At 42.4% G+C, this 13,105-nt stretch overlaps 1 protein-coding gene across 1 annotated transcript in view; it reads left to right on the top strand.

Moving 5' to 3' along the window:
* The window catches only part of LRP8 (LDL receptor related protein 8), a 169,794-nt gene that overhangs the window by 98,125 nt on the left and 58,564 nt on the right, over positions 1-13,105 (top strand). The window contains exon 3 of the mRNA XM_058808279.1: positions 6,263-6,385. Coding sequence (XP_058664262.1) covers positions 6,263-6,385 — 123 coding nt within the window. The remainder of the gene's footprint in view (positions 1-6,262; positions 6,386-13,105) is intronic.

The raw sequence follows: 13,105 nt of genomic DNA, 5'->3' as shown, positions 1-13,105 counted from the left end.
TTATTACCACTTTAAATACTCAAAAGTGGTTACCTTTGATACTAATGAAAAATCACAGGTGACATCTTTTTTTCTTCTTTTAAAGTCATTGGTTTGATTTGATTGATCTGAGCTGCATGTTTTGGTTACTTGAGCAGCAGCTTCAGGCAGCCCCAGAGCCTCTGACTGGGCTTCTGTCAATGGGGCATTGTTTTCTGGGGCTGTTTCAGGGGGTCTTGGGGAGAAGTTTCTTTAGAATGTGTTTCATGTGGAGTATCAAAGGGACCATGGTCTGTGCCCGAGCGCTGCTCTTTGAGGGGATCTGATTAAATCTTGCTTTATAAAAGTAATTGCCTGCTGAGATGGCAGAGTCAAAAGAAGTGGCCCAATTCAGAGAATGGTTAAATATTCCCTTTCATTACTTCAAGGTGTCCTTAGTTGTATGAAAATTAAAGGACTTGATGATCCACATCCACTAGGATTTCCTGATATTTCGACTCTGGAATCTTCTGTGTTGCCATTTTATAGCTGCAGACCAGCACATTCCTGGGATTCCCATGCCAGGATTTGGCAGAGGTGCTGTGAGGGGTCAGGCTCCCAGCACAAGGTGTTTGGATGCCTGAAGCAGGGAATGCAGCACCTGCTGGGAGCAGGAAACCACTCCAGGGTGGGTTGTCCACACTCCCTGGGACATTTCCTCCTTTGCAAAATCAACAACAGCAGCAGTTGGGAGAACTCGGGCTGCAGATGTAAGTTGGGATTTTCAGATCACCTTAAGGACAGCTAAGACTTCCTTGGGGTATAAAACCTGATCAAAGGATTGGGGATCAATAGCACAGATTCTGTTTGAAGGGGCAGGGATGCTGTCAAAGTCTGTGGTTAAGGCTCAGTCTCCTGCTCCAAGTGTTTTCTCAGTTTGGGAGTATGTATCAAGTTTGTGGTGAGCATAACTTTGAATTAAATTTTTGTTAACTGTTTTCTTCTGTTTCTGGGAATGTCTGTTTGGGAGTGGCATTTGCAATGTCGCGGTGGCTGTTTGGGATTCAGGAGCTGACTGAGATTCTAAACTGAAAACAACTGTTTGATGTTCTGTGTAGCCCAGAAGCTTTCTTGAGCTGAATCTTGAGCACAGCCCTCACCTTTATCAGGGGAGCAGAAAACCTCATGGGCCAAGCCAGTGATTGAGCTGGGGTATGTTTGGCTCACTGTGAGGCTGGGTTGGTGGAGGTCCTTAGGAGGCGCAGAGTGACCCACAATAATGATGCATTTTGTTCTGGCAGGAGCTGCCCCATGTTCCATTACCCACCGAGGGGCTTGGCTCCTCTCAGGGCAGAGTGCTGCTGATGGGCTGTGTTTAAACTCCTCAACTCCTGCAATGCTGCTCCTCTTCTTCTCATATGGAGCCTGGTCAGGGGCTCTGATAAACCACTGATCAAAGCTGCCACTGAAGTTCCCCAGCAGGAAATGAAACCCTGTTTTCTGAATTTCAGTGTCTCTGGCCTACCATCATCTCCCATTTTCACATCCTATTTTATTGCTGCAGAAGGATCACAGCAAAACTTTCATTGTATGGTTTTTTACTATATTTTGTTACATTTTTACAGCAGCTTGGGTGAAACTGTTTTCTGCTAGAAGACTGAATATTGGCTGCAAATGAGAACAGATACACAGTTTGGTGGGAAGTCTGGTGTTGATGGAGAAATTAAAATAGTAGCAGGATCTACGTAAAGGAATGAGGGTAGTGGAACAAATTAAACCAGTTTGCAATGAGTTTGGTGTCTGGGGTTTTTAATCCCTAATTGCCACCTTGCCTCTGCCATAAACCCACCTCGGGATGAGATGCAGGGTCTGACTGGCAGGAGCAGATCAGCCCTGTGGCCACTTTCTGCCCTTATCTCCTTCTGTGGAGCTGTGACTTTGACTGTTCTCTATTCGGCTCCCAATTTTATGAAACTTGGGATCAAACTTATTTTCCACATCTTTCCTCTCTTTTAGAACTGGTGCAAGTTGGCCAAGAGTTACTGAGGGGAGAAAATGGGGAGAGGGCAGGGTGTGCAGAGCCTTTGTAGGTTAACTCCACGATGCTCTCACTGGCCTGGTTTTCTGTCTGGATACACAACCCAGAGTTTGAACAAAACCCTTTTGTCTAAAAATCCTGTGTTCAGATGTTAGAACTATGTAGGGTTCATTGTCTCACGTGGAAACAAACAAACCCTCATTTTCAAGTGTCCGTTACAGGCACATTGTAGTAAGAAAATATGCTTTTTTCTGTGCTTTTACATTACTGCTGCATGGAACTGTTGATAAAAGAGGAATGTGTTCATTCTGCTTTTCAGCTGTTGGTTTGAGGTAATCAGGAGTAGCAAGAAATGAAACTATTTTAGAGTTGAGTATTGCTTAATATTAAAGATGTGCAAAATAGGAATAAACAAGGTGTGAATTGGAAATTGAATCATGGAGGGCCTGGTGTCTTATAAGCAGTAACTGGAAAGATGTACCTGCCTTGTAAAGCCTCTAAAACTGAGGCAGAAGTTAAGTGAGGTTAAATGACGTGACTGAGGGCAGTGGGGGGATGTTGGCTTTTATTAGAAAGAGGAAAAAGAAATAAGTGCTGGACTTTTCCATTAGATTCAGATACCTTGTTCAGGTAAGGGTCAGGGACTTGATCTTTCAGATGTATTTTTGAAAATTGGAAGCCACATTTATGTCATCCAGTCCCTGCTCCTAGCCAGTACAAGGCTTGTTCCTTTCAGTGTATATTTATTCCCTCCAGTCTAATTAAACATTTCTCAGTCACTGCTTTTTTATGAAATCACTCAGTAGATGTTCATGTTCTACACCACTCTCTATGGGTTCTCTGCTTTTAATCTGCTGCAGGGATGACCCCTGAATCCTTGCTTGCAGGTCAGGATGAGAGATGTGAGTAATGGAACGGAAAAGGACATTTTGGAAAATGAGGGGCCATGTTGGGTTTGATGCAGTTTTATTTAAAATTCAGCATGTTAGGGTATTTTTCTGTCACTGCTGGGTAAAATTGAAGCCACCTTTCCCTCTTCCCTTGCCTTTCTTGCTGGGAGGAGAGAAGCAGGAATGGCTGACTTTAACTAAGGGCTCCTTTGGAGAGCTGCCCAAGGCAGGGCCCATTCCCTGTGGGAGCTGAGCCATGGTCACACAGGAGCCCGTGGAGCTGTGCCAGATGTGTCCAGCTGCACACGTGGGAAAGGAAGAGCAGGAACTGAAGCAAATGGAGCAGGAGTCCAAAGAGGAGCAGGCAGCCTCTTTGGTGTCCCTGTGCACCGAGCAGGGCAGGGGATGAAAGGCTTTGGAGCCTCTCTCTTCTCCTTCCAGGCATCGTTTGCCCCCCGAGGAGCAGAGGCTCAGGGATGCTGGGGCTGCTCGCTCCTGTTTGTTTATGTTCATCTGGAGGAGACGTGAGCAGAGCTGCCTGGGCTGCTTACGGCAAAGGAAATGCATCTCAGGGGGACAATTAATTTTGCTTGACTATTTCTGAGCCAGGTGAAGCTGTAAAATGAACCCCTGTCCTCCCCATTGTCTAAAAGGGATGTATTTATTTATTTTACATTTTAACGCACCACTGGCATTTTATGGTCTGAGTCTGAATGAATTATTGATAGAATGAAGGTGTATAACATGGGAGATTAATAAAAAGGGTTATCAAACTTCAAAAAGAAAAAGGAAGGAAAAGCAGAGAGCTGATATTTTAATTAACTGCTCCCTGCCTGCATTGTGATCCAAGAGACATGAGGATTGAGCGCCAGAAGGTAAATCTGGTTGGAAATAAAGTCATTCCAGTCTTGTATTAGAGGTGAGAAATGAGACAGTGCTTCAGTATCCTTGCAGTTTGAATAATCTGGGTTGCTGTTTGCAACAGAAAATGGAGTTATTTGAATTGAGACAGTCTGCAGAGCTCTCACCCCATGCTGGAGATTAATAGCAGTAAAAAATAATTGCAAATAAAAGATAATATTTAAAATCTAAATAATAAAAAGAAAAAAATTAAACAGCAGAAGTAAAAATAAGATTCGTAGAAAAGGTTTGAGCTCCCCCTCTCTTAATCCCGTTCCTTGAAGAGATTAGACAATTTAGATTCAAACACAAACCAAACACTTTTCTATCCTATTGAATTTTGTCATGGGACTGTTGGACCTTCAGGAGGACATGGGGACACGGTCACACTTCTGCACTCGGCCACTGCTGCTGGGTGGTTGTGCCCAGCTTCATTCTGCTGAAGGGAGGGAGCACATTGTAAAAACTGAGTTTCTAATGTCTCCAGTATTACACTGGTCTCTCCTTCCTGGATGGAGCTGTGATGATTTCATTTCTAGATGCCACAGCCTTCTCCTAAGAGCAGATAGTAACATTTTACCCAGTGAGCTTCCCAGCCAGCAGGAGAGTGCTCTCACTTCAGCTATGCATGGGTATCCTATCAGCATTTCTGGCCATTAAATACACCAGACTCATTACAACTTGCCTTAAATACCCCAGCAGTGATGTGCAATAGCCAGTTTCACAAGCTTTGGATTTCTGAAAGGAGTTATTCAGGAGAAAGTCTTTTCTCTCTGATAACAGATGTACAATGTCTTTAGATGATCCTATCCTTAGTATGACTGGTGTCTTGTAAAACTCTTGGTTTTTATGGAAATGGTTTTTCTGTCCTATATTAGTCCATAATATGTTTCTGAATGGCTGAAGAGAAAATTGAAAATTGTCCATTTTTCCTCTCCCTCATTCTCCAGAAGCTGGTTCATTTAGCAGCAGAAGGGGAATAAATGTACGTTCTCTTTAAAAAGTGCATCCTGAGAGATTGTACAGCTGCTTAGTGGTGCTTTGCAGTGTTTTCCTGCGGGGTGTCTGCTCAGGGAAGCTGCATGTTTTGTGTGCTAGAAAATGAGTGCTTTATTTCAGCCATGGAGGTCTCTCCAGCACCTCACACAGAATGCTCCATGTTTTCTGTGTGGGCACAAGAGTGATATTTAACATGACTCCCTTCCTGACAGCAGCTCATGTAGGAAAACAAGAAAGGAAAGTAAAAGATCAAACCCCAGAGGCTTATTTGTTGTGCTTAATGCTTTGAAAATGTTTGCTGGAGGAAGTATTGATGTAGCAATGTGTGTGCACATGACTTGTAAGAGAGAATGGCTTGGCAAGCCCAGGTCTCACTGTGATGTGAGGGCAGCTAAGATATGGAATAGGTTGCCCAGGGAGGTTGTGCTGTCTCCATCTTGGGGTTTTTGGATAAAACACAGAACAGCCTGGTCTGACCTCAGAGCTGAGCCTGTCTTGAGCAGGAGGTTGGACGTGATGACCTCCTGAGGTCCTTCATTACCTGAATTTTCCTGTGATCCTATTAGGTTGTGAGCAGCTTTGCAGGGGGAAGAGACAAATCTCCCTGGCAGCACTTCTTGTGTCAGTTTATGGCTACCAAAGGTAGATCCCAGTTAGCCAGAGGGCATTTCACTTCAGTGTGCTGACACTGAGCCCCAGCCCTGGCTCAGGACTCAGCAGAAAAGGCACTGAAGTCACCGCTGCCAAAGCAGTGAGTGAGTGGTGTCACACCAACACCGAGGCCTCAGCCTGAAGGGACCCAATTGAAGTGGAATTTTCTCTTTCTGCTGCAGTGGGAAGATGCTGACTGGAATTGCAGAGCTCATGGTGCTGCACCACTGGCACAGAGGAATAGACCAATTAATTGCTTGAGTTCATGTCTTGCATCTTTTTCAAGCCCTAGATTAATGCAAGCAAAGCAAAGAGCGTGGAGTGGTTGACATTTAATGAAATGAATGTTAGTGTTTGAAGGAGTGCTTTATGATCATCTGCTGTGGTGACAGATGTACTAACAAGCCATGAATAGATGGCACAGATAGAAACATTATTATTTAGATTATAGTACTCGAAAGGTGATACTTGTTTGTCTTGCCTGTCTGTAAATCATGCAGCATGCTTTCAGTTCCATGAAGGCAGAAGCTTTTTATAGTAAAAGCCTTAGAAAATTTTCTTGAAAAGGATGATCCCTGTTTTTTTGAATGGCTGGAAAAAGACATGAAGGGGGAATCCTTGTCAAATAATGGAGGGGTAAGAGTTCTAGTGAGAAGAAACACCCATCTATGAGATATGTGGGACTCTGTCATGAAGAAGCAATGTTGAATGTGAAATAAATCCTTTTAGCACAGGGCAATCCTTATCATCCTTGGTGGGGCTGGGTGCAGTGGAGATCTTCTGCACTGTTTGTATTCATGCCAAGTACTTTCTTCTTTTCTTGCAGCAAAGAAAACTTGTGCTGAGTCAGATTTCACTTGTGACAATGGGCACTGCATCCCAGCCAGGTGGAAATGTGACGGGGAGGAAGAGTGTCCCGACGGGTCGGATGAATCAGAAGCAGCATGCAGTGAGTAGCTCAAAGTGGTGTTTCCAGACATGTTCTGCCATCACAGCACAGAGAAACTGAAGCTGTTATTCCCAGCACTTGCAGGATGATCTGTCAGTTTATGCTTGTGCTAGAACAGATTTTACAGACACAAAAGATTCAGGTCATTCAAATCACACAGTTTACGAACTTTCAAATGTACCTGTTTTCCAGACTATGATACAGGCAGTGCTGTCTGGTCTGGATTTCTGTCTGCAAGGGAATTGTAAACATCTTGAGCTGCTTGTCAGGCTCATGATCAGCAGCAGTGGAGAAGTGTCACACTCACCTGGGATCAGGCTTTTTGGAAACTCAGATTTGGTGTTTTGCATGGTAACATATTGGGATTTATCATCACTGCAGACAGCACTTCTGTTATTTCAGAGGAGTTTTGCAATGTAACTGCATTGCTCAATCTTCATTTTTTATTTTTCCTCTGAGAACAAATGAAAAATGCAGCAGATGAAAGATGAGGAATGTAAAATAACTAAAGCTGAGAGTAAGTGTGACAGATGTTACTGCAGGTAACACCCTTTAAAAACCCAGTAAGTAAAAAGAATATTCTTGATTTTCATGTAGTGCATTTTATAATGGCCTTTTAAGGAGGCCCATTTGTGCTCCATTGTTCTAGAGCTGTGAAGAGTTGTCTGATGTTGAGTTGAAGGGAATCCCAGGGATATTTTAATGAAAATACTAATATGTAGACTTACATTTGTGTTCTTACTTATATCTGCATATCTGTTCTTGCCAGAGCAAGAAACTAGTACAGACCATTCTATTGAATTTCCAGTCATGTACTTCACAAATATTCCCATGAGTCAGAAGCAGTGTTGGAGGAAGTATTTTATCAGATCTTGCCAGAATGGGGTACATAGAGGACTTCAAAATCAACCATACTTTTATTTTTAATCCTAATACCAGTCCTACTTTCTCCCTAATTAAGGGAGATGAATGCACTTCTCTTGCATAAAATGAATTGAATCATTTTTGCAGCCGCATACAGGCTACAGAAAAAATTACCTCAATAAGTACATTAACATATTTATGTACTGTATTGCTTGGTCTTTCACCCTGCATCCTCCTTAGTTAAAAGCTGCCTCATTAATGCTACTTCCACTACCTGATTGTCTGGAGGGGGGCTGAATAACTAAGCAGCTTCATTTGCTTCAGTCTCTGCCTGCAAATCTCATGTCAGAGGCCACAGCACAAGCTGTGGATAGGCCAGGCAGCACTGAGATCCCTGATGGTTTCTGTTAATCATCTTCCATCCCTTTTCTACCCATTTCACCTTTCATTTTCCCCCCACTTATTTCATCCTCTGGGGAAATCAGCCTTAAATCTTAAGTATCACAAAAGAAACTTGACCTGAGCCTCAGATTGTTACCATATGGGACTGCTGTCCTCAGAGAAAAGTAATTTGTTCAGATTTTTGTGATTTTTTAAAATATTTTTTTCCTCCTACTTGAAACTTTCTAAGAGACCTAAGTCTGTGTTTCTCTGGTGGTTCTTCAGTTCAGAAAAATAGATAACCCATGAAACATCTTCCTGCAACAAAGGAAGAAGTTTGTTCTTGTTCTATTAAAGAATGTTGGGCTTTCCTTGTCTTTTGGCCCATTACTGTAAAAAGCCTGACTCTTCATCTCTGTAAATGTTATTTAAGATGAGGCTGTAATGACAGAAAATGTAGTGACAGGTAGAATGTATAGATGGGCATTCCTGTATGATACTTCTCTGCAGTCCCATTTTCTTTCTCCCTGATGAAATCAAGGCTGGACTTTCTTCCTGTGTCAAGGGGTGACTGCAGGGCCTGTGATTGTCTCATTTTCCTGCTTAGAAATGCAGCACAGCCCTGTGGAGGGGCCTGCCCTGCAGAGCTTCCCTAGGGAAGGGGCAGGTTGGGAAAGAAGAGATTTCTCACCTCTGTTGAGATCAAACTGCTTTATAAAATCAATGGCTCCCAGACAGGCCCATAATTGCCAGCACCTCTGCCAGGATCTGGGGTTATTCCTCAGTTAATGCAGCACTGGGACATTGTCCACAGTCCAGTCAATCCAGGGAGTTTAAGAGAATTAATAATGCTGACTGTTGCATTTTAGGAGTACTTCCAGCTTAGAATGTGGTGAAAACAAGGCTGTTGCTCTCAGCACCTAGCCACCTGCTAAATGGCTTTTTATTTTCTGAATGCTTTTGTGGTGTGTTTTTAATACAGTTTGTGCTCTCTTGTTGGTAGTTAGGGATGTCGTGTCCCCATCTCCTATGCTTGGTTGAAGGTAACAGTTTCTGGGATTTGGTTTGGTTTTTGGGGACTTTTTTTTTCGGTTTGTTTTTTTTTTTTACAGAACCAAAATTGTACTTTGTTTTTTCTGTTTCCCTAATCCATTAAGTTTGAAGCTTTGTACCTAACAAATCCTCTCCAGGGACATTAGCCATTCCCAGGTGCTCAGGACAGCATGACCTGTGTCCTGTTGGATAGGTGAGATGGCATCACAGCTGGTCTGATTTCTGCTGCACCTGTGATGTCTGCACTTTTTCTGCTATTCATGCAATTATTATTTTTTAACTGTGTTCTTCAAGCCACTGAATGTGTCTGGGAGTGGTGGCTGTAAGGATATCTCATGAGTCCCTCTGAATCCTCAGCTGATGATATCTCTAGGACTTCTCCCTGTTGTGGGTTCTGGTTCTAGGTGAAGGTTGATTAGTTTGATTGATTTTGAGGAGATGGTTACCCCGGCTATTGTTTTGAAATGGCTCATTGTAAATAAGAAGCTGCTTATATTTCTTCATTTTTCTGCAAGACAGGTCACTGGCAGAAGATTTTTGGTAGCTCACATGTACTCTACATTAGAGAGCCCACCTTATGCAGAGTCCTGGCCCTGTTTTTCATTACTGCCACTAAAGGCAGCCCAGCATGGCTTGGTGATGCCCTGGGGCTGTGGTGCAGCCACTGCTGATATTCACAGGCTCTGCTTATGAGGATGGAAAGATTCCTCACCTTTTCCTTACCCAGTTTCTTGGAGCTGAGAGAGGGGGAAGGGAAGTCATTTTTCTGACTGAGCTACCAGAGACCTCCAGCAAAATGAATGTTATCCACCTAATGATGTTCCAGCAAAGGTACTGAATCATTCTGGTTTTTATACAAGCAGGAAATTTTAAATTTCCCTCTGAAGAATTTAGGTTATTTAATCAGTGAGTTAGGCAAAAGAAAATTAAAATCTCAAGAGAAAAATAAAAACAAATGCTAACAATCACTAACACAGTGATGGGAACACAAAGGGATAGAGCAAGTGAAAATCTGAGCTGGCAAACTCTTGCCTTAGGACATTGTATATATAATGAGATCGAGGAATGCAGAGAGCATAAACTCACCACTTATTTCTTTTTCAGATACGTGACATTCTCCTGGTTAAGAGCAGAAATTATTGTACAGAAAGGTACAGGGTGTTAGAGTGTAGGATAGTAAAAGGAAGAAAAAGAGACTGGGAAACCTAATTCATACTGCATTTAATAGGGGAATGATTTAATAGGGCAGGTTTAATAAGCAGCAGTTCTGGAAATAGATTTTAAAATGGAAGTGGAATATAAAATCAAACCCTGAATGCTGGTTTGAAATACAGCACGAGTTCAGGCACTTCTTTCTTATTTTGAACTACATGTCATGAGTGCTTCAGGAAGATGTATCCAAACTTGACAGTTATATTTTTAATGGGTATTTTCCATGGTCCCAGGCACTCTGTGTGCTGCTGCTGTGTGTGCTGATCTCTCTTAGTGCTGGTCAGTTCTGCCCTCATTTCCTATTAAGTTGCCCAAATGTAAAATGCTGTTGTTGGTAGCATTGATGGTATCGTTCACCCCCAAATGCACAATCCTCTCCCAGCTCTCTGCTCAGCCCAAAGGATATTATGTCTCTATTATTCTTCTTTGATGCAGATCTCCTGCATGACTGAGTGGGCTTGGTGACATTACTGTGCTTTTGTGGAAAAGGACTTAATAAACTGTTCCCTGCCCTTGGAGAATTTTTCCTGGAGAAGGGTGGAGTGTTCCTTTCAGGGCATCACATACACTGGGCCATTGAATTCAAGCAGCAAAAGAAAAAACTAGGCCAAATCAGCCAGGCACAGCCAGATACCCAGTTTTGGGACCTGGGGCAGTAAAGAAACCTTTTTTTTTTCCTTTTTTTTTGTTTTTAATTTTTTTTCTTTTTTCCCCAAGGTTAAGAACAGATCTGTTGGTATAAATGTGATAAGATGCTGGGGCATTGCAAATGCACTGGAACATGTAAATTAAAGACTGTTCTGATGGAATAATCTGTTAGAGATCACTTAGGGAATTGAATACAGTGATGTTAATGCCAGATGTACAGGTGTGCATTTTAACAACACTCCAACTGCACCAACTGGCCACAGCCAGCATGAAATACAGCCCTGTCCCCCTGGCACTGCCCCTGCTGGGCCTTTGGGAGCACTGCTGAATGGCAGCAGCTGAGGACCCCATCTGTAAAGCAAAGATAGGACAAGGTACTGGATGTGGAAACACTTCTAGAGCCACAGGATCCTCCCAGAGACAAGGCACAAAAGTGGCAGTCTCATTTTCCAGGTGCCCAGACTGCTTTGTAGAGCTAGTGATGAAAGCTTTGATTTGTCAATGTGATCAAATTTATTGAGACAAAGTAAAATGAAAACTGCCATGATCATCTCTCCATGAAGTCATGGAATAATCTGGACCTTTGGCAGTCATCTAGTCCAATTCCTTGCTCAAACTGGACCCCTGTCCTCATGTCTAACCACCTCTATTAATGGAAAAAAATCCCTTTGCCAGACTTTCCTTTGCTGCAGCATGTGTCTGTCACCTCCCATCCTGTCACTGTGCACCTCCAAGAACAGTCTGGCTCCCTCTTCACTGTTCCCTCCCATTCTGGAGTTGAAGGCAGCAATGACATCTTCCTTTAACCTTCTCTTCTCTTGGCCAAACAAGTGCTGGTCCCCCAACCTCTCCATGTTTGTAGTCTCTCATTTCAGATTACTTTGTCAGATAATTGGCAATGATGCAATTCTGCAATCAAGGATACAGGTTTTGCCTTGTTCATTCACCCCTGTCAGAGCTTTATCACATCCAAAATATAACTTGGACATTAATTCATTTCTCTGGTTTTAAGATGCCACTTAGCTCACAGGTCTAGTTTGGAGAGGGTTCCAGACTCCTGAGAACTCCTTTTCCATGGGAGTGTTAAACAGTGGAGATGGACAAGACTTTGAGCTCTGTCAGCAGACCTGCAGTTCTCTGGGCATGGTGGCTTACATTCCCTTTTATTCTAAATGTAGATGATTCTTCAAATTCTCACAAAAGGACCTTGCTTGAACCCTCCCATGTCAGCCCAGTGCTTCCCAAGTGCCCCTGGATCCACTGCCCCTGCCTGGGGTGCCTCCAGGTGTGTCCTGCTGAGCAGCCCTGAGCCGACCTCAATATCCCAGAGGATCCTCAGGGACCAACACGAGAAGTCTGTGACAGAATAAAGAACCAAATCCAGTTCTTCTGGCATCCTGTTCCTTTTCTTGGAGCGTGAAATTATTCTTTTTACATCAAAGGAAATTCAGCAAACTCAAAGCTGAGCAGTTTATCTCCAGTAGTGGGATAACTTTGTCTGTGGCTTGTGGGCAGTGAATTACATCTCCTTTTTGATGATGATTACATGGCTTTGGTGATCTCAGCATTTTACTTACCTAAAGATGTAAATGAATTTAGGATTTGTAATGATTGTGCTGCAATTCTACCAGTGCTGAAAAGTTTTAAGTAATACCTACACAAAATGTGTTTTTCCTTTATGGGAATGCATTTTGAGCTTGTCTCAGCAGTGACCTTTGCAGAAGGCTGAGCAAGTTCTGTAGGAAAACCAACTGAAAAACCTACTGGGTCTGGTCTGGTGTTTGTCATGTTCTGTTCTTTAGCAGTGTTATCTTATGAGGGAGTCACTTTTTCATGTAGCATTGCCTGCTTGGACATTTGCAGTGCTTCCATCCCCCAGATCGATCTTGAGCTTTCTCTTGTTGTTGACTGCTACAAAGTTTAAATACCAGCATTTAAACATTCTCCCTATTGGTCTAATGGGTCCATGCAGTTTATAGACAGGAGTGGTCATAAAAGAGTTGGATGCTGCCTTTTTATGGCTACAATTAATCTTGCAGTTATTTCAATAGGAGAGAATAGCAGGGAAATTAAAGTTGAGTGTATGAAGCTCTTGTACATGTAATTATTTAACAGGCTATAAATATTGAGCTACTAAAAACATAAAAGTTTTTCAGAAATCTCAAGTAGCTTTTCATTGCTTGGTGCTTTTGTCTTTTCCATTCTTTTGCTACCTGATTTCTGAAATTCAGATTATCTGATTTTTATATTTATCCTTTTGTTTGTTTATTGAGGGAAGGATGCAGGAATCACAGTTGTTTAACTGTTATGGCTGATGTGAAAAGGAAATAATTTCTGGGAAAAAGGCAAAACATAATTTGCAAACTGAAATGTTTTAACTGAATTAAGTAGTATTGCAGTACAAGAGCACAGACAGCCCTTTTCACATCAGCCCTTTTTTAAATGGGTGAATGATGGTGTGAGGAAAATAAGCAAATATGAAATGACTTTATCTTAACGTTACTGACATTAAAATAGCTTCTGCATTTTAGTGTCATAATGAACTTTATATTGAAGCTGTGT

This window comes from Ammospiza caudacuta, chromosome 7 (genome assembly GCF_027887145.1).
Source record: "Ammospiza caudacuta isolate bAmmCau1 chromosome 7, bAmmCau1.pri, whole genome shotgun sequence".
Taxonomy (NCBI): Eukaryota; Metazoa; Chordata; class Aves; order Passeriformes; family Passerellidae; genus Ammospiza; species Ammospiza caudacuta.
This window is presented reverse-complemented; position numbering and strand designations above follow the sequence as displayed.